Source organism: Pseudorca crassidens, chromosome 10 (assembly GCF_039906515.1).
Source record: "Pseudorca crassidens isolate mPseCra1 chromosome 10, mPseCra1.hap1, whole genome shotgun sequence".
Classification (NCBI taxonomy): Eukaryota; Metazoa; Chordata; class Mammalia; order Artiodactyla; family Delphinidae; genus Pseudorca; species Pseudorca crassidens.
Window position 1 is genome coordinate 105,677,853 of NC_090305.1, and position 21,330 is coordinate 105,699,182.

The 21,330-nt window shown below is 49.7% G+C and overlaps 1 protein-coding gene and 1 long non-coding RNA gene across 3 annotated transcripts; one reads left to right on the forward strand and one right to left on the reverse strand.

The window, feature by feature from the left end:
- Positions 1-155: 155 nt before the first annotated feature.
- Positions 156-17,629, forward strand: RPN1 (ribophorin I). 2 transcript variants are annotated; one of them, XM_067755648.1, is made up of 10 exons: positions 158-478; positions 3,327-3,391; positions 4,872-5,178; positions 8,603-8,812; positions 9,838-10,030; positions 11,112-11,211; positions 12,000-12,138; positions 12,379-12,498; positions 15,708-15,953; positions 17,066-17,629. In XM_067755648.1, exons 1-10 carry the CDS (start codon positions 182-184, stop codon positions 17,246-17,248), a joined length of 1,860 nt encoding a protein of 619 aa, XP_067611749.1. In that variant the 5' UTR covers positions 158-181; the 3' UTR covers positions 17,249-17,629. The 2 variants fall into 2 exon arrangements, with proteins under 2 accessions (XP_067611750.1, XP_067611749.1); XM_067755649.1 differs by lacking the exons at positions 15,708-15,953; positions 17,066-17,629 and adding an exon at positions 13,433-14,314 and having other exon boundaries at positions 156-478.
- On the reverse strand, positions 10,461-19,709 carry LOC137232824 (uncharacterized). Its single transcript, XR_010947195.1, has 3 exons — positions 19,431-19,709; positions 18,451-19,246; positions 10,461-16,212 (listed from the first exon to the last, which is right to left on the reverse strand). It is a non-coding gene; the product is annotated as an uncharacterized lncRNA (long non-coding RNA).
- Between the last annotated feature and the right edge of the window lie 1,621 nt (positions 19,710-21,330).

Sequence of the window (21,330 nt, forward strand, 5' to 3'; positions counted from 1 at the left end):
AGCGGTGGGGAGACCAGGGCGCCTTCCAGGGACCTGAGACCGGCCAGTGCACGCAAGCAGGCGCCCGGCGGGCCGCCCGTTACCATGGAGACGGGGTCCTCGCCCCTGGGCGCCGCCATCTTGGGGCGCCAGCGGGCCCAATGGGCTGCTGCGCCGTGGCGGACACGGGGTACGCGCGCAGATGGGCCACCCGCGGCCTAGCTCAGTCATGGCCATGGAGGCGCCCGCAGCTCGCCTGCTGCCGCTGCTGCTGCTGATCTGGGCCTGGGCTCCGGCGCCGGGCCGCGCCTCCGCGGAGGCGCCGCCGCTGATCAACGAGGACGTGAAGCGCACTGTGGACCTGAGCAGCCACTTGGCCAAGGTGACGGCCGAGGTGGTCCTGGCGCACGCGGGCGGTAGCTCCTCGCCCCGCGTCGCCTCCTTCCTACTGGCTCTGGAGCCCGAGCTGGAGGCGCGGCTGGCGTACCTCGGCGTGCAGGTGAGCTGGGCCCGGGGACACGGGCCGGCCGGGAGGACCGGCGCCCGTCCCCGCCCCGGACACGTCAGCCCCGGCCGGCGGCGCAGGCGGCTGGGCCCGTGGCCTGCGGGGGCGCCGCGCGGTGGTGCGGCCGGAGCGCGGATTCGCCAGGGAGCTGGGCTCCGTCCAGTGCGATCGCAAATGGAGCAGCTCCCCTGCTTCCAAGTTTGGAATCGTTTGAAACCGTTGTTAATATAACGCACTTCTTACGGTTGCGAACGGCGGCTTCAAAAAATTTCCTTTTCCTTAAAGTTAGTTTAAAAACTCGTGCAAGTAATACAGTACAGAAAGGGAAAGTCCAGTTCTCTCCCTCGCCCCGACCGGTTCTCATTCTTACAGTAACGCAGTAAATGCCTCCCAACTTTGCTTCTGTTCTTCCATGCATTTCAGTGGTCATTTTTATGCCTCTCAAGGAAGCAGTGTTGGCTTTGGGAATAGAGGGAATATACGTATACAGAGGTTTGCCTTCTATTACTGTTTTCCTTAAACAGCATCCATTAAGTGATTACCCAGTTATTGGTTTGGAGAATAGTCATTCCAGTGTCGTATTTCTTCTTAGCGTACCTGACTGCTGAATTTGGAGCTATAAAGTTACCTTTATGGAGATCATGCTTCCGAAATGACTCCTGTTCCCTTATCATGCTTTGTCCATGATGAAACACGCAGTTTTACTTAAAGGTTTGTGGAAGGATGGATTAAAACTTCATTTGAATGTTCTGAATGTTAAATCCCATTCTTTTATAAAAGCAAGTTGTCATTTAGTGAGGTTGCCACAGTATAACAAGACGACAGCAGAAGCTATCTGGCCATCATGCCGGAGAGCGCTTAACTGGTGTCCTAACTGAGAATTTACCTTGTGTCGGGTATTGTGGTAGGTATTTTAAGTACATTCTCATTTAACTCTCATAAGAGCCCTTCAAGGTGTACTGTTACTGCTGGTGAGGACTGCAGTCTGGGAGGTTAAGTTGTTTAACCTACATGATGTCTTAGAATAAAGAGTCAGGTTAGTTTCTTTCACGCTTTGTGTGTGTGTGTGTGTTCTTCAGTGTACGACATTGCCTCTTGTGGCCTAGATGGTGTGAGGTAGGGTTCTGTTGGGGTATAAAACCTGTAGTCCCATCACCAGGTTTATTCAGAACCATTTTTTGATTTGTGGTCCAAGAGCGAGATGAGTCAAACGGGTGTATGTGTTCCCTTGTACCCCTATCCCAATGGGAAACGTAACTGGATGATAAACTTAAACAAGAGATGTGTATTTTCCAACAACTGACTGGGAGGCTTTGGTGAGGTTGCTAGAAACTGTTTCAGTGAATTATCTTCAACACTACATGTAGAAGTTTAGGAACTGGTAGAGGAGGCCGGGATGATTATCGACTAGGAGCCAGTGGTTCCTTGTCTTTTTACTACCAAAGACTTATCTTACTATTTTTGCTTTCATTTGGATCCTATATTTGAAATATTTTGTTTCTCTAACCTTTTATTAGATTACACATTGAATCTAGTAAATATTTAGAAGTGATAATAAATATTTCTTAAGACAAATCAACATATAACTGAACAATGAGAGTTCCTGATAAGCACAAGTATACTAGAATGTTCCCACTGTGATAGGATTCTAGTAAAAGTAGTGAAATTTGTTGTTTTTATTAGGCTGTACACCTTTGTTGAGGATGATTGTATGATAACTTTTAGGCTTTTTGAAATATGACAAATAGCTTTCTCATTATAGCTTTGTATACCCGATTGGGAATCACTGGTCCAGTCTTAAAAGGTGGTCTTAAATTTTTTTTCTTTTGGTGGAGGTTGGGTTGGCAAAGAGATCAGTGCTGTGTGTGTAAGTTTTTCCCTTAGAATCTGTTCCACAGTCTCATTCAAGATGCCTGCTCTTTCTCAGAAAGACCCTGCAGCCTGCCGGAGTTGGCATCCCTTTCCTGGTTGCACAGCTGGTTGCAATGAAGGATAAGAATAAAAGAGTGTGCCACACAGTAGCCATTGCTTTTGCCGCTGTTAACTTCTTTTGCGCAACTAAAATCAGTTTTGGTTATGCATGAGACTTTTCTTCTACAACAGTAAATAGGGACTTCCCTGGTAGTGCACTGGTTAAGAATCCACCTGCCAGTGCAGGGGACACGGGTTCAAGCCCTGGTCCAGGAATATCCCACATGTTGCGGAGCAACTAAGCTCGTGTGCCACAACTACTGAGCCTGCGCTCTACAGTCCTTGAGCCACAACTACTGAGCCCATGCGCCACAACTACTGAAGCCCGCACCGCACACTCTGGGGCCTGTGTGCCGCAGCAAGAGAAGCCACTGCAATGAGAAGCCCGCACGCTGCAACGAAGAGTAGCCCCTGCTCGCCACAACTAGAGAAAGCCCTTGCGCAGCAACGAAGAGCCAACGCAGCCAAAATAAAAAATGAAAAAATAAAAGTAATAAACAATACTGGGACTTTTTCTATGCATAGCCATATTGGAATGTAAATGAAAAAGAAAACGTCCAGAAAGAAACCTTTCTGGCCTTTCTATTTGGAAGTGTAAACTGTGTTTGGAAGCGTAATTTTAATTTGTATGTGTGTATTTGATCATTCAGGAAAATATGATTTTCTAGAGCATATCATACAGCTTATTCAGTGCAAAAGTAGGTCTTTTGACAGTGTTCTTGTATTTCACTTGAAAAATTGTTACTGAAACCAGCAAAGTTCTGGTGGTTTGAATGTTTTAATGTGGACTTCTGCGGCAGTTAGTTAATTGTTGACTCAAAATTCAGACACTAAAAGACAAAAAAGAATAACTTCCTTTGGCCTTTTACAGGTGAAGGGAGAGGATGAGGAAGAGAACAATCTGGAAGTACGAGAAACCAAAATTAAGGGTAAAAGGTAAGGTAACGGTCAGCATATCTCTGTCTGTCTTGCCTTGTCTGGTTGTAGGTTATCACATCAGGGCTGGAATCATAACTAGGAGAGTCGCTTAGAATGGGCCCAGCATGTTAGAGGCTGTCTCAGTTAGTAGAGTGTGTGGTAGCAGGCGACAGGCTCCCTGCATTCTGGACCCGTTTATGATGTCTTTTCTGACTCCTCGTGCTGAAACTGGACTCCCCTGAGAGTGGCAGTGTGTTTCACAACAGGAAAGTAGTTACTTCCATGCCACATCAGGTCTCTAATCTATGGGGGTAGGGATCCCCAGCCAACAGATGGGAAACCGGTGGGTGGGACCTGCGGGCTGTTTGCCTCAGCAGACACCTTCCCATCGCTGCTTGGCTACCGTCCTGTTTCCAAGGGTAGACAGCCTTACCACACCTCCTCGCCAGCCTTCACGGCGCTGAAAGTGATGCCTTTTATTTTATTTTATTATTATTTTTTTATTTTTAAAAAATTTTGGCTGCGTTGGGTCTTTGTTGCTGCGCGGGCTTTCTCTAGTTGCGGTAAGCGGGGGCTGCTCTTCGTCGTCGTGCGCGGGCTTCTCATTGCGGTGGCTTCCCTTGTTGCGGAGCGCAGGCTCTAGGGTGCACGGGCTTCAGTAGTTGTGGCACGCGGGCTCTAGAGCGCAGGCTGAGTAGTTGTGGCACACAGGCTTAGTTACTCCGCGGCATGTGGGATCTTCCCGGACCAGGGCTCGAACCCGTGTCTCTTGTGTTGGCAGGCGGACTCTCAACCACTGTGCCACCAGGGAAACCCAACAGTGATGCTTTTTCACAGGAGGTAGACTGAGCTCTTTGAACATGAAGCCTGGGTTTGAACTTGCCGCCTTCTCTGCTCTAACCTCAGTACCTAGCAGGGGGCCTGGCACTTGTTTTTTATTTTAAAACACTTTACTAAGGATAGTTTTCAAACACACGTTAAAAAGCAGGAAGGGACTTCCCTGGTGGCGCAGCAGTTAAGAATCCGCCTGCCAATGCAGGGAACACCAGGGTTCAAGCCCTGGTCCGGGAAGATACCACATGCTGTGGAGCAACTAAGCCCGTGCGCCACAACTACTGAGCCCGCAAGCCACAACTACTGAGCCCGTGCACCACAACTACTGAAGCCCGCGCGCCTAGAGCCCGTGCTCCGCAACAAGAGAAGCCACCGCAATGAGAAGCCTGCACACCGCAACGAAGAGTAGCCCCCGCTCGCTGCAACTAGAGAAAGCCCGCGTGCAGCAACAAAGACCCAACCCAGCCAAACATAAAATAAATAAAATAAATAAATAAACGCCAAATAAATAAATTTTTAAAAAGGCTTAAATTAATAGGTTGAAGGTGATCTCTTAGAAGTAACTGCTTTTATCTTGGTACAAAATTTTGCTGTGATTTTAAGCTGCTGTACTCTTTTCAGTTTCTTGGTCTCTCTTAATTGTTTCTCCTCATCCTTGCTCCAGCGGGAGATTCTTCACCGTCAAGCTCCCAGTCGCTCTTGATCCCGGGGCCAAGGTTTCAGTCATTGTGGAAGCCGTTTATACCCATGTGCTTCAGCCATATCCAACCCAGATCACCCAGTCGGAGAAACAGTTTGTGGTGTTTGAGGGGAACCATTATTTCTACTCTCCCTACCCGACCAAGACACAAACCATGCGTGTGAAACTCGCCTCCCGAAACGTGGAGAGCTACACCAAGTTGGGGAACCCCACGCGCTCCGAGGACCTCCTGGATTACGGACCTTTCCGCGATGTCCCTGCCTATAGTCAGGTGGGCCCTTGTGGAGTCCAGGCCACCCCTGTCTGCTTCAGGGACATATCTCCTGCGGGGGTGACTACGCGTTGAGGGGCTTGGGTGGGAATCCAAAGCACCATGTCAGATCATCCCCAGAGTTTTAACCTGCCGAGAAGTGACTCCATGGGGCTCGCTGGCCTCATTCTGGGAGTTCAGATAGAGGCTGGGGCTTGAGGAGGGCTTTCTAAAGGAGGTGGGAGTTGGGGGAGCAGGAAACCAGGCATTCTGGGCAGAGGCGATGGGGGGACAAAGGCGCGGGGATGGGAAAACCTGAGCTGTACTGGCCCTGGTGGCTGGGGTTAGCTGCTGGTGGTGTTGCTGAGCCTAGGGCGTGAGCCTTAAAGGCAGAGGGAGTGATGAAGGCGTAAAAAAGATGTTGTTATTATGGGACGTTTCAAACACACGGAAGTATAGAGTATCGTAAACGGACAGCCATCTGTCGCTGAGATTCAGTGGTTGTCAGGCTATTGCTACAATGCTTCAGCCGTCCTTTCTCTATCTTTTCTTTGCTCTGTACTCTCAGGATAGAGTTTTTGAAGTACACGTTTTCAAATCAAAGCATATAAACATTTAAAAATCTCTTGCTGTACTGCCAAATGCTTTTTCAGAAAATTTAGCCAGTGTATTACGGCACCAGCACTATGGAACTGCCAGTTTCCCCATAGCCGTGCTGGTATTGGCATTAAATGCTGTTAACTACAATTATAATAAAATAGCAAAACAAAATAACCTTATCTTGTCTACTTCTTGGACTTTTGGGAAAGAAAGGTGTTTTTCTGGTTCTTTTGGCCTTTAACTTTTTCTTTTTCTTCCATTTTTAAGGAGATTAAATTGACATACAGCCCTGAGTAAGTTCAAGGTGTACAGCGTCGTGATTTGACTTATATCATGAAGTGATGATCGCAGGAGCTAGTGCACGTGCATCATCTCATACAAATACAAAATTAAAGAAATAGACACTGTTCAGGCCTCGGCTCCAGTTTTGGGTGCTTCATATATAAATTATATGGAACGAGGGGCCGTGAAATTAAAATAAAAAAAAGTTAAGGAAATAGAAAAAAAATTTTTCCTGTGATAAGAACTCTTAGGATTTACTCTCTTAGCTTTCATATGGAATGTACAGCAGTGCTAATTATATTTATCACGTTGTATGTCACTTCCCTAGTGCTTATTTATGTTACAGCTGGAAGTTTGGACCTTTTGACCACCTTCCTCCAATTCTCCCTCCGTCCTGCCTCTGCCTCTCGGGGCCACAAATCTGATCTCTTTCTCTATGAGTTTGTTTGTTTGGTTTTTGGTTTTCGAAGTGTAATTGACCTACAACACTATGTTAGTTCCTGTTATACAATATATTGATTCAGTATTTCTGTACATTTCAAAACGATCGCCACCGTAAGTGCAGTTAGGATATGTCACCATACAAAGATATTACGTAGTTATTGACTTCGCCACACTGTACATTTCATACTTGTCTCATTTATTTTGCAACTGGAAGGTTGTACCTCTTAATGTGCCTCACCTATTTCTCTCCCTCCCTGACCCCCCTCTCCCCTCTGGCAACCACCTGTTTGTTCTCTATATCTGTAACTCTGTTTCTATTTTGTTCATTTGTTTTCTAGATTCCACATATAAGTGAAATCATACAGTATTTGTCTTTTTCTGATTTACTTCATTTAGCATAGTACCCTCTAGATCCATCCATGTTGTCACAAATGGCAAGATTCCATTCTTTTTTATGACTGAGTAGTGTTCCACTGTGTGTGTGTGTGTGTGTGTGTGTGTGTGTGTGTGTGTGTGTGTGTGTATCTCACATCTTCTTTATCCATTCATCTATTGATGGGCACTTAGGTTGCTTCTGTATCTTGGCTGTTGTAAATGATGCTGCTATGAACTTTGAGGTGCATATAACTTTTCTAATGAGTGTTTTTCATTTTGTTTGGATAAATACCCAGGAGTAGAATTGCTGGGTCATATGGTAGTTGTTTTTTTAATTTTTTAAGGAATCTCCATACTGTTTTCTGTTGTGGCTGCCCCAGTTTACATTCCCAGCAACAGTGCATGAGGTTTCCTTTTTCTCTACATCCTCACTAACACTTGTTATTTATTATCTTTTGATGATAGCCGTTCTGACAGACGTGAAGTGATAGTACCTCATTGTGGTTTTGATTTGCCTTTGCCTGATGATGCGTGATGTTGAGCATCTTCTCATTTGTCTGTTGGCTCTCTGAATATCTTCCTTGGAAAAATGTCTGTTCAGATCCTCTGCCCATTTGTAAATTGGGTCCTTTGTTTTTTGATGTCAGGTTGTAGGAGTTCTTTGTACAGTTTGGGTGTTAATCCCCTATTGGCTGTATCATTTGCAAATATCTTCTTCCATTCAGTAGGCAACCTTTTCGTTTTGTTGGTAGTTTCCTTAGCTGTACAAAAGCTTTTTAATTTGATGTTTTTCTGGTCTTTTTGTAATTTTACTTTTAAAAAATTTTGTTATTCAGTTTATTTAAATTAAAAAGAAACAAAACAGTTCACCCATTTCTCCCACCCATGCCTCTGGCAACCACCAATCTGTATCTGTGACCAGAAAGATTTCTTAATACTAACTGCTGGGCCTCTGGGTTTTTTATTTGTAAAATTGGGGATAAGTAGTAATTACTTCGTTGTGATGTTTTGAGGATTAAATGAAATTATGTGCTTATTCAGAGCTCATAAAGAGTGCCTGATACATACATACATGTCAACTCCATAAACGTTATCTTAAAAAGTCTCTTCTGTGAACTTTTCTAGATGACTTTTCTTCAGGTTAGAACAATCCAGTAATGCTACGTGTCTCCCTCAGTTATGAGTTATTTGTTAGCTCACTGGTGAGAGGTTATGTCTTCTCTGTTAGATCTTATATTTATTTCCTAGTTACAGTTTTTCTTTATTTACAGCTTAAGATTTTATTTTATTTTAAAACTGTAAAAATTGCTTTAAAAAATCAATTTAAAAAGCTCATTTGCAGAAATTTGGAAAATAAAAACTACAAGGAGAAAGTAGAAATAATCTGTAATTCTGTTTCCTATCTGTGTTGAGATTCTCATGTATCTCAGTTCAGGTTCTGTTCTCTTTTTCTCACATAGTCGCTATAAAATAATAAGTATAGACAATTTTGTTTGTAAAACAAATGATGTTTATGTTGGAACCTAAAACAGCTTTGTGTATTCTATCTTTCCAATTAATAATATATCGTGAATATTTCCATGTCGTTACGTTAGAGACAGCACAATTTAACCATTCTGTTGCATACATTAGATGTGTCACAGTTTAACCGTCCTGGTACTAATTGTTTCCAATCAATTTGCTTTAAGCTAGTGTTGATTCCTCTGTCACCAAACTTTGAGCTGCTTGTTTCCTTCCTCTCCAGGACACTTTTAAAGTACATTCTGAGAACAACAGCCCTTTCCTGACCATCACCAGCATGACCCGAGTCATCGAGGTCTCCCACTGGGGTAACATTGCTGTGGAGGAAAACGTGGACCTGAAGCACACAGGGGCTGTGCTGAAGGGGCCTTTTTCGCGCTATGATTACCAGAGACAGCCAGATAGTGGAGTCTCCTCCATCCGTTCTTTTAAGGTATGGACTGTTGGACTTGGACATTGGGGAAAGTATGACTATCCCATCTGTCCTTCCTTTTGCTTTTTGAAAGTAGCTAATTATGGACAGTCGTTGGGATTGACTGGTGTTCAGGTAGTTGAGTGACGGTGTTAGAACCAACAGAATGTTAAAAAAAAAAATTGCCTCCAGGAGTTCCCTGTCGGCCCAGTGGTTAGAACTTGGCATTTTCACTGCTGTGGCCCAGGTTCAATCCCTGGTTGGGGAACTAGCATCAAGGCCAAAAAAAAAGCCCCCATTTATATAAGTAGGTCATGTTTTTTAAAGAAAATTTGAATAATGGAAAAAGGAAAAACAAACCCAGGCACTAGTTTTTCTGACACACTTTTATATATTTCCTTTTTCTTTTATAATGCTGTTTTTAAAAAACATTTGATCATATTGCATATACAGTTTGCATATACAGTTTTGTATCTTTTTCTGTCTTATAAATGAAATCCTAGAAGCATTTTCACGTACTTAAGTATTACAGAAGCGCTCACTGTGCAAACAGAGGCATTACATTTTCCTCTCAATTATCAAAATTTGCTTACAGATTTGGAAATAAATAATTAAAAATAAGTAAAGATTTTAAAAAATTAGTTAAAAATATTAGGTGGAGAAACCCCTTTCATAAGTAAACCATAAACCACCTAGCGATTTCATGTGATTTCCTCCGTCTTTAGTTTGCTCGCCTGCAAAATAACTTAGATTATTTTTACCTTTGTATTAAGTCTTTAGCATCTGCAAAGGTATTTATGAGTCTGTTACTTACTGTTTAGAAGAGTTTGGCTATTCACTGACGTTGATTGAGAAGCAGATGAGGTATCTAGATATTCTGGAGCCTTTGGGGGGAAGTTAGACTTTGCTCAGGTTGTTCACAGTTTGGAGACTATTAAGCAGTGATGTGGTGAAGAGCTTGGTGCAGGAAGTCTCTTCTGGACTTAGGATCGCTTCCTCTGCGTCGGTTTCTGGAGTCTTCAGAAGGCATGCTCACTCTCTTGCAGACCATCCTTCCTGCTGCTGCACAGGATGTTTATTATCGGGATGAGATTGGCAATGTTTCCACCAGCCACCTTCTTATTTTGGATGACTCCGTAGAGATGGAAATCCGGCCTCGCTTTCCTCTTTTCGGCGGGTGGAAGACCCATTACATCGTCGGCTACAACCTCCCAAGCTATGAGTACCTCTATAATTTGGGTCAGTTTTCAATTGTTGGGGAGTTGAAAAGGGAAAGACTGTCTTTTTCTTTAATTTCCTGTGGGTTTGTTTTGTGTTGTGTCGTGTGTGTGTGTGTGTGTGTGTGTGTGTGTGTGTGTGTGATAATTGCCAGTCCTTTTAGATGGGGAGAGGGTATTCTCTTGTCATTCTTAGGAAGCCTGGGATATCAGCAACAACTTTTCATGGGTGAGTAAAAATTACTGTTGTAAAAATGATACCTGCGTATGGTAATCAATTCACATAGGACAGTAAAAAGCTGCTTCTTACCCCCAGTTCTAGCATAAGAAGGAACTGCTTAAATTCTTTAAATTTGAAATATTTAAAAAATAAAAAATTCAGAGAATAATAAACATTTTTACATAAGCACCCAGAACTATTGATTATAAACATTTTGTCATATTTCCACGTCTTTCTTTTTAAAACCTTTTTAATGCAAAATAAAATCTAGTAAATCATACAAATGTAAAGTTCGGTAAATTATAGGAGGAGCACCTTGTAACCGTCACTCAGGTCAAGGAAGTGGAATTGGCCAGTCGCTCAGAAGGCCCTCACGTACCTCCTCTTTTCCCCACAACAGCGATCACCGTCCTGGCTTTTGGGAGACACTCTCTTGAATTTCTTCATTGTTCTATCACCCACTTGTATGTCTCTAGATACTCCAGTTCTGCGTTTTTCAAAAAAGTTGATTTGTCTTGTCAGCCTCTAGTAATCCACAGTTTCCTCCTCCATCTGTTTTCCTCATGGTTTAGCTGTTGAAGAAGTTGACCTTATTTGTAGTGTAGCCCATGGTCTGGATTTTGCTGATTGCGGGTCAGAGTGCAGGGCAGCACATTCCTCTGTCTTCCGTATTTCTAGCCCATTAACAGCTGTCTCTGGAGCCTGATCAGACTCAGGTCGATCCTTTCAGCAAGACTCAGCTGATGTGTTCTTTCATTGAAGGCACACAGTCGGTGGTGGCTGCTGTCTCCTTTTGTGACGTTCAGGGCCTAGATTCTAGTACTTTACTTAGGAGACAGACACGCACAAAACCAGTCACAGCTATGTCTGCTTGACCCTCCAGGAGACCAGTATGCATTGAAGATGAGGCTTGTGGACCACGTGTTTGATGAACAAGTGATAGACTCTCTGACTGTGAAAATCATCCTGCCAGAAGGGGCCAAGTGAGTCTGACCTCCCTTCCTGTCTCCCTTCCTGGTGGTGCCCTCTTGGCACCTGAGTGGGACGTTGGGTTCTAGGGCGCAGAGGAGGGGCTTCTGGTGGAGTTTAAACTGAGACATTTGACTCAGTGAGGGCACAAGATGCACTTACGAGCTATCCCAACACAGCCCTTTCTGTGACAGGGGCAGGATTCATAGCAGGCCAGAGTGATGGCCTGAGTCCGATGAGGTGACTGGCAAAAGGAAAGAACTGCAAAGTTGAGGCAGCTGGGTGGCCTTGGGCTGTGCTCCTAGGAAGGGGAGGGATAGTGGAGAGGGCTTTGTCTTGTCCTGGGCGTGTCACACCAGGTTCAGAACGTGGGGGGGAGGGTGGTCTCAGATGGTATATCAGGTTCCATGGTTATAAACAGAGGGAGCTGTCTTTGGCCAGTTTAAGCAGAAAGGAAGGAATCTGGAAGGGTAAGGGATCTCATCAAATGTTGGCCTAAGGTGAAGAACCAGGCTTGGGAAAGGACAGAGCCACAGCGTCTCTAGGGTCCACTTGGCAGAAACCAGCTGACACTCACAGGGCCCCCTGCCCTTGGCATGGGCGACAAAACATTCTCATGCTCAGGGCTTTCTGACAGTGGGTCCGCGGTCTCAGGGGGTTGGGTGTTCCCTGTGATGGGAGGGGAGGAGAGTGGAGTAGAACTCGTGACCCTGGAAGACCCCTTGGGCCTTGGATCCTCACTGTGAACCTAGTTGGTCAGTGCAGTTTGTGTGAGGCTCAGTTTCCTCCCATTGGCATCTAGAAACATCCAAGTGGACAGTCCCTATGAGATCAGCCGAGCCCCTGATGAGCTGCACTACACCTACCTGGACACGTTTGGCCGCCCCGTGATCGTGGCCCACAAGAAAAACCTGGTGGAGCAGCACATTCAGGACATGGTGGTATGCGCTCCACAGCCCTGCCTCCCAGGCCTCCTCCCTGGACAGTGGCTGCAGGGTCAGGGACTTGCCATCCTCTCCTCCTTGCCTGGAGTGGTTTGGGCACAGCCGCCTCTGGGGGCGGGGGTGGGGCACATGGCGGGGGCAGCCCGGACAGTTGTAGGCCTGGCGAGGCCCCTTCGCCCCCAGGTTTCTGAGTCCGGGTGGACCCGTGTGTCAGCATGTGTTCCTGGCTCCCCCCAGGTACACTACACCTTCAACAAGGTGCTCATGCTGCAGGAGCCCCTGCTGGTGGTGGCTGCCTTCTACGTCCTGTTCTTCACCGTCATCGTCTACGTCAGGCTGGACTTCTCCATCACAAAGGTACCCAACTCGGCCGTCTGCAGTGCGTGCTTGACTCGCTTTCCCAGCGCCCGGCCGCGCGACATACACCTCTGCCTGCTCGTGGCCTCAGCTGACCGTTACCCTAGAGACCCCTCCTTTTGTTGCTGTGGTCACGGACATGCACTGTTGAAGGAGACAGGTTGCTGCTGGCGGCCAGTTCCGTGGGGAGAGGCGGTGGGCAGAGCGTGTGCCCAGAAAGGCTCGCGGGGAAGTGACTGGCAGAAGAGGTGGGGCGGGGCCTTTGCCTCAGGGAGCAGCTTGTGGGACAGCATGGCAGGCTTTTGCTGGGGCCTGTGGGTGGCAGTTGGTACGAATGAGCAAGGACGTTGGTCTGGCTGGTTCCGTAGACCAGCGAGGCTGCCCTGGGGTAGGGGTGCCACCAGGGCAGCTGCTCACCTTGTCACGCAGAAGGGCTGAGTCTAGGTTTTACTGTGACATATCCCCATTTCCTAAGCTATATTAATTTTAAAAATCCCGAGTTTTAAAATATTTCTGCATTTAGACATTTTACAAGAATAGTAAAACGAACTCTTGTGCACTCTTCACCTGGACGGAGTGGTTAACATTTGGCCTGTCGTATGTACTCTTCCTGAGCCGTTTAAGTTGCCCGCCTCCCTTGAATACTTAGGCGTGTGCACAGCCTGACCCCAAGGGCCCCGTTTCATAGAGCCAGAGCACGATGCTCGAAGTCCGGAATGTGACGTTGCTCTAATAACAACCAGCACCCAGTCCAGGCTCAAATTTTGCTGATCGCCCCAAGGGTAACTTCTATAGCCATTCTTTTTCATACTTCAGAATTCAGTTGATGATGCATTGCATTTAGTTGTCATATTTCCTTAGTCTGCTTTAATCTGGGACATTCCTCGGCCTTGTGTGTACGTTAGGTTTCTTATGTTTCTCCTTGAAAATGCAGATTATGCATTTTTGGCAAGAACATTATGAAGTGGTGCTGTGTCTGCAGTGCATCACGTCGGGAGGTACCTGATGTCATTTGGTCCGGGGTTGGTGATACTGACTCTCCTTGGTTGAGTTGGTGCCTTTCTTGGTTTATTCACTGTAATGTTACTATTTTTCTTTGCAATTAATACATAATCTGTTTGAGGCTATATAAATATCATATATATTCACCCATTAGTTACAGTATTTATTACTAATTCTTATCTGAATCTGATAGTTGTGGTGGCTGAAAAACTATGGTGCCTTTTACCTTACTAGGTGGTTTTCTACTATAAGGAAAAGCTTTTCTTGTTGGTTGGTTGGTTCATTATTCGTTTGGATTCATGTGTTATTTTACTGGATTACTGTCCACTGTGCCGTTCCTTTTGATGCTCAAGTGTCCCAAGTTTGACTGTCTTTCCGTCTACATCGTATTTTTGTGCACTTCCTTATTGTAGCGTGCAGCAGTACGTTTCCGGCATATCTTGTACTTTCTCCGAGGAGCTCCGGTTCCTTTCAGTGCAGAATGGTACCTGGAGACCATGATCTGGGAGCTGGTTGTGATCACTGCTCTTGGAGCATCTCTGCTCCTCAGCCCTTTCAGCAGACAGAGCCGGGAGATAAATACATGTGGTATTTGAAATATGAGTTATTCCAGTCTAACCCCACAGGGTTCTTTGCCTGGATCCCAACATCAGTGTGTTTGTTTATTTGCTGAAGTCTATAAACAAAACAAAACAGTTCCACAGTTGCTGCACTCATACTACCACTACAAACACCAAACCTGCCAGTAGAGCGCCAGGTTTCTTGGCAGTTCTTTTTGTCTTTATTTTTTAAAATAAATTTATTTATTTATTTATTTTTGGCTGCATTGGGTCTTCGTTGCTGCGTCCAGGCTTTCTCTAGTTGCGGCGAGCGGGGGCTACTCTTCGTTGCGGTGCGTGGGCTTCTCGTTGCGGTGGTTTCTCTTGTTGTGGAGCACGGGCTCGAGGCTCCTGGGCTTCAGTAGTTGTGGCACACGGGATCAGTCGTTGTGGCTCGCAGGCTCTAGAGTGTGGGCTCAGTAGTTGTGGTGCACGGGCTTAGTTGCTCCGTGGCATGCGGGATCTTCCGGTATCGGGGATCGAACCCATGTCCCCTGCATTGGCAGGCGGATTCTCAACCACTGTGCCACTAGGGAAGCCCTCTTTTTGTCTTTAGATTGAGACCATAGTGTCAGAGTCTGTGATCCCAAGGTAGTTGCTCTGTTCTTCTTTCCCTGGTTACTCATTTGAAAGGTATTAGGTTCATTGATGCTTGAATTTTATTCTGGTTTCTTCCTCCATCATTGGTAATATTTAATGTTGGTTGTGATACCGTAAAACACTAACAAAGTTCTAAATTGAGAACTTGAAAATGGTGTGGTTTCCTCCACCCTGTCCCACCCTGCCTTGTAGGGAACAATTTCATCAGTCCCCTAGGTAGCCTTTCTGATTTGTTTATTTTGCAAAAATAGGCAGATACTTAATTCTTATTTTCTTCTTTTGTACACAAAAGGTAGCAACAGCATATCTATTTTTCACTGCTTTTTTCACTTAACTAACGTATCCTGAAAATCACTCATATCAGTTCATGGAGAGCTTTCTTCCTTGTTATTTTTTTATAGCTGCAGAGGACTCTCTTGTATGGATAAGTCATAGTTTATTCAACTGATTTCCTGTGTATACATCTCTATTTTAAAGCTTTGATAATTTACTGAGGAAAAAAAAACTAATTGTGGGCCAAATCGACCTTCTGCAGGCCAGAGTCAGCCTTTGAGCATGCCCGGTTAGGGCTTCTGCAGTAGCCCACTGGTTAGGGATTCTGGGGAGTACATGGGGCTGCGTCTGAAGGGCCTTGGCTGGCTAAGGAGCTTGGGCTTCATCCTTTAGGTCCTGGAAACACGTCCTGGAAGTCTTCCCCGGCCTGAGATGGAATTTCTCCTCCCTCAGCACCTCATACCCCTCTCACGGTGCACCCTGGCATTAGTATCCCTTTTATACCAGTGTGTCTGTCCTGCTGGACTTGGATGTGAACGTCTGCTTCATCTTCCTGTCCCCTGTCCTGCCCATTGCTGAACCGTTCCAGGGTCAGTGTCGGCAAGAGTGTGATTCTCTGACTTTCCAAGATGGTGGCTTTTCTCGTTTGTGTGCTAGTGGTGGGTGCTCCTTGGGAGGAGAAGGTCGCAGTGGGCTCAGGGCTGGATGTCATCACACACGGTGTCTCTCCCCCAGGATCCGGCTGCAGAAGCCAGGATGAAGGTGGCCTGCATCACAGAGCAGGTCTTGACCCTGGTCAACAAGAGACTAGGTCTCTACCGTCACTTTGATGAGACAGTCAATAGGTACAAACAGTCCCGGGACGTGTCCACCCTCAACAGTGGCAAGAAGAGCCTGGAAACGGAGCACAAGGCCTTGGCCTCTGAGGTGGCGCTGCTGCAGTCCAGGCTGAAGACGGAGGGCTCCGACCTGTGCGACAGAGTAAGTGCCTGCCATCGCCGTGTCACCCGGCTCCTTCCTGCCTCGCCCAGCGTGGCCTTGCTCGCCGCTGGCCTGTGGGGTGGGTGCGCCCAGTTATGGCCGCGTCGCGTGGTGCCGACCCTTGGGGTGGAACGAGATTTGGGCTCTTGGTTGTGAGCTGGATTTGGAGGAAGTGCTGCTGGCCTCCACAGCACTGGTGTTGAGAGCAGCTGCTTCCTCTCCTGGAGGCCAGACTGGACAAGGCTCCAGATTGCTCGGGCTGCAGGGAGAAGCACCCAGACTTAGAATTGTGGGTTTGACTCCAGGCTCTGATTCAGACTTTCTGAACCTGAGCAGGTTACCTAACTTGTGTGCCTCAGTTTCCTCATCTCTAAAATGGGGGAGCTGTTAATCCTTACTGAGCTCACAGCGGTCATGTGAAATGAGTTAGTGCATGTGAAGCGCTGGGAACCCTGCCTAGGATGTGCTGCATGAGTTCTTGGTGCCTGTAAATGAGGCTGAAAGCCCCCGGGGTGCCCCTCTCCACACGCCCCCACCCACTCCTGCTCCGTCTCTGCACCCCTCTGTGAAACCACGTATCCGTGTGCTTAAGTATTTATCGTGCGTCAGCTCCTGAGGGTGCGATGCCTCATCTGTCGTCACTGCTGTTTTCCAGTGTAGCGTCGTGCCTGGCTTCATGGCTCACAAGTGTTTGTTGAGTGTTGAATCAATGTGGCTATAAAAGGCCTCAGCCTGACACCCAGTTGGTGATAACAGGAGTCGCCCGCCCGCGGCCGTTGGCCCTCTGCCCGACCAAATCCCTGGCCAAGTTTGGCCGTGGGAGGGAAGAGAACGAACGTTCACTGAGTGCCTGCGTGTGTCCGGCACTGTGCCGGGGGGTGTCGGTGTTTCCACACTTGGTCCGTACAGTCTCTCCGCATCTGGGGCCGGGGGTGGTGAAGGGACTGGCTCACAGGGGCCAGAGCTTGTGGGAACAGGCCTTACAGGGGGTGAAGCTGGCCTCTCCCTCCACAGCAGCCCTTCTGCCCTGGGCGGCGGGGGTGGGGGGGGGGTGTCTGTGGGGCGGGGCCGCGGAGGACACTCGAGCCCTGCCCTGCTCTTGCCTCGGCCAGGTGAGCGAAATGCAGAAACTGGACGCGCAGGTCAAGGAGCTGGTACTGAAGTCGGCAGTGGAGGCCGAGCGGCTGGTGGCTGGCAAGCTCAAGAAAGACACGTACATCGAGAACGAGAAGCTCATCTCGGGAAAGCGACAGGAGCTGGTCACCAAGATCGACCACATCCTGGATGCCCTGTAGCCCTGCACTTCCAGAGGGCAGGGTGGGAGTGGTGAACATCAAGGCCAGCAAATGCTGGCTTCTGTATTTTGCAAAAGGCCTTCAAGGAAGAAAGAAGCCAGGCTCTGCCTCAGGCAATACAAGAAGTTTTTGTCCCTAAAATGTTCCTTTAAAAAAAAAAACAAAAAAACTTAAATGTTTTTAAAAACAAAATATTTTTGTGTTTTGAACAAAGAAATTTTTGAGTTGGTTTTGTTTGTTCTGAAGCCTAGGATATTCTTTCCACCTGTAAGCCCCTTGTTTTATGCCCTTCTAATTCCTGATGTTTGGGTATTTTACAGGCGTGTGTGTATGTTTTTTAAAGCATGTGTGACCAAATGAAAATAAAGCTGGAACGGTGAACATCTGTTCTGTTCTGTTGAACGCCTCTCATAACTTATTTCTTAACTTTGGGGATAGCACTTTTATCAAGTGCTTTTTATCCATTCAATAATGGATTCGCTCCTGAGAGCAAGTCTGCGTGGCAAGTACTGGTTACATTTTACATGTTAGAACACTGACGCCACAAAGGTAAAGTGGCCTAGGTAAGGTCCCGGAACAGAGTGCTGGGGTGTCACAGTGCTTGTGTCACGGGCTCTTCTGGGCACTAAGGAAACAATGAGCAGGGCAGAGATGGCTCTTGTGGAGAACAGTCACGTGATCAACACAGACTCATAGTCACAAACTGATAGAACCCTGTAAGGAAGAGGGACAGGGTCCTCTGATGGTAAATACAGGAGAGCACTGGATGGGGAAAGTTTCCCTGAGAAAGTGGCATAGCATGTGCCAAGGCCCTGGGGCTTGAGGACCTGAAGGGAGTCCAGAGAGTGGGGTACAAAGTGTATGACACAGGGCTGCAGAGCTGGAAGAGCCCAGACAAGACAGGGCTTTACAGGTCGGCCCAGGCTTTTGGCTTGACCCTAAAGTCAAGGGAAGACCGAGCCGTGTATGAGAGACACGCTTAGCTTTGATTTTGGCTGAGAACGAACTGAAGGCTCTAAGTAGATGTGGGAGAAGGCCTGCCAGCCTGCTGTAACCCAGGCAGAAGATGAAGGCGTGGGCCAGGGTGGTGATGTAGGGACACGGATGGACTGGAGAGACTTATGTGGGGGAATCGGCTGCTGAGTGATCAACTCCCTCCACTCCACTCTCCTCCCCGCCTAGGGTGGACGCCTTAGCCTCACCTAGTGAAGTCCTGCTCGTTCTTCAGGAAACAGCTTAGGTACTGCCCCCGGGAAGCCTTCCACGCCCTCTGGGACCCATCCTGTCGTGCTCTCTTGTGGTACCCTGTAGCCGTCCTCCACATCTTCCAGCGCTGTCGGAACGCGCGTGATCACTGGACCAGCCCTGATGAGGCAGAGGTCTCGCCTGATACACTCACCCTCGTGTTATCAGCTAGATGTTCAAATCAGCGTGTGATACCCAGTTGGTGCCTTCCATCTTGGTGGGGAGGGTGGCAGGATGGCTGTGCCATTCACCTAATGTGGGGAAGTCTGCACGAGGCCAGTTTTGAGGAAGACGATGATGAATTCTGTTTCAGACCTGGTGAGGGGGTGTGTGTGCCTGAGCCGCCCGGTGGGACCGTCCGTGGGAGCTGGATATTCGGCGTGGAGACGGCTGCGGAAACGGCGAGCTGGAGGCTGCGGGTCCACTGCCGGGGAAGGGTGTGGGGTGGTGGAGACCCAGGACTGAGTATTAGGGCCCCAGGGTGCCGCGGCCGCCTGGAGCACGACGCTGCGCGGGTCCGGCAAGGGAGCGCAGGACCGCGTGGACTCGGGCAGTGTGTGTCTCGGGTCTACCAAGAGGAGGCTGTGGGGTTTCGGAGCGGGTCGTTGAGGTGGTGACTGCAGAACTGCGTGGCTGGGCGGTGGGGACGGGCGCGGGACCGCGGGGAGGCTTCCCGGTGCAACTGACAGGTTGAGGATGGACGGGTTCAGGTGTGTTAACTGCCGTCGCGGATTGTCCGGTGGGAGTGGGAGGCTGAAGAGGAAATGATGGAGGACAGTGTAAGGGCTTGAGGCGGGGGGCGGGGAGGGTACGGAAGACGCTCGCTCCAGAGCGGGGCTGCACGACTCCCGGTCCCACCGGCACTGTGGTCTCGGGGAGCCTGGGAGACCGACGGGCGGTGTTCGGTTAGCCCTCGGGAGGGAACAGGTGACGGTACCTCGTGGCCGCTCCCTCGGCCTTAATGCTGGCTCCTCCGAAGAGCTTCTGGCCGCGCCGGGTCCTCGGGTTCCGCTCTCGAGGCCGCAGGGGGGGCTGCGCTCGGCCGCGGCCCCGGGCTGCAGGGCGGGCTCCCCTGGGGCGGGGGCCGCCTCGGCCGGCTGTTAGGCAGCTTCTCCTCCAGCCTCCCCGCCCGCCTAGTTCGGGTAAATCCCTCACTTCGGAGCAGGGAAGGGAAGAACCGCGGTTAGAAACCGAGGGTCGTGCCGGCGGGCGCCCTCTGCTGGGCCGGCGGGCCGCGCGCAAGCCGGGGAGCAAGCTGCGTGGCGCCCTCGCGACTCCCGGAAACCCGCCGACACTACACGGGCTGCGCCGGGTGCGCAGGCGCGGAGGGCCCGCCGGGAAGACGCGGCTAGGGGAGCCGCGCATGCGCAAGGCCGCACCCCTGGTGAAGCCGAGGGCTCTAGCGGTGGTGCCACCTAGGGGCGGGAGCCGGGAGTCGCTGCCCGGCCTGGACCAGACTTGGCGCTGGGCCGGCAGGAGCCCGGGCCTCGTCCATCACCCCAGCGGGACCCGGGCTAGGCCTGCGCGCCCGCTGCCCCAGCTCCGCGCATCCCCAGCTCTGGGGCGCGGGCCCCCCTGTTCCTACCTGGTCCTGGATTCCCTAGTGGCCAGCGGGGCCTGGTTCCCCCTCCTAAGCCCGGGGCGAGGGTGGACTGGCCTGGCCCGTGGTGCACGGCGAGGTGCCCCAGACACAGACACGTTCACTGGTCGAGGACCAGCCTCCTCCCTGGGCCCACAGTGGGGAGTGGGCGCTCCTGGGCCACGTGCGGTCTAGGCACCCAGGCCAGCCTGCTATCCAGCCCATCACCCGACCCCACCGTCCAGCCCATCACCCGACCCCGCCGTCCAGCCCATCATCCGACCCCGCTGTCCACCTCGTTTTCCAGCCCCGCTGTCCAGCCCCGCTGTCCAGCCTGCCTCCTCCACGGATGGGCCTCGAGCTGCCCACGGCCGCGGGGGGTCAGAGGGAGGAAAAGGTGGCTGAAGAAGAGGGCCGTGTGTCAGTCTCCCTCTCCATTTGTCTTGGAGGCTGACATGGAGAAACCCCAGAGGGCCAAGTGCGCCCTCACAGTTTCACCACAAGTATCCTGGCCGGGCGTCTGGCGCCGAGCTGATAGTGCAGCCCGGCCGCAGCCCCGCCGGAAGCGCTGCCAGCGGTTGGGGCCGCGGCCCAGACAGGAAAGGCCCCCGCGCCCGGCCCGCGGCCTCACTACGCCGGCTGCTTCCCCGACGGCGGGGCCAGACCGGAGCCCAGTGGCCGGGGACCGGGACCCGGACCTGGGGACCCACCTGTCACCTGCCTGGAGGTGACACGGAGGGAAGATGGAGCCTGCAGCCTGGGCCTGACCTAAGCCAGTGGAAGGGCGTCCTCTCCCTCCCATGGCCGAGCCCTCGTGGTGCCCCCCACCCAGCTGTTTACATTCCCATCGTCCCTGCCGTCGCTGGTTCCATGGTCACTGTGACAGGCCCAGAACCAACTGCAGGGAAACAGAAGTGAACAGAAGGCCACGGTATTGGCCGTGGGGAAGAGCAGGCCGAATGGGACACAGTTAAGAGGAGTGGTCAGAGGGCCTGGAGGAGTTGCAGGTGGGGATGGTGGGGAGGGAGGAGCCCAGACTCCAGCCCCCTTTTTGCCTTTCCTTCAGGAGGTGAAGTCCAGAAAGGTATGTTTTAAGATGAGAAAGACAGGAGCCCCTTTCAATGCTGGAGGGAAAGGTCGCAGATCCAGGAGAGAAGGCGCTGGTCAAGAGAAGGAGTCCCGGACAGCAGGACTGGACGGGATTGAGGGCTGAACGGGGATTTCAAGGGAGATCTCTGAGCAGTTGGCCGTGCCTCCC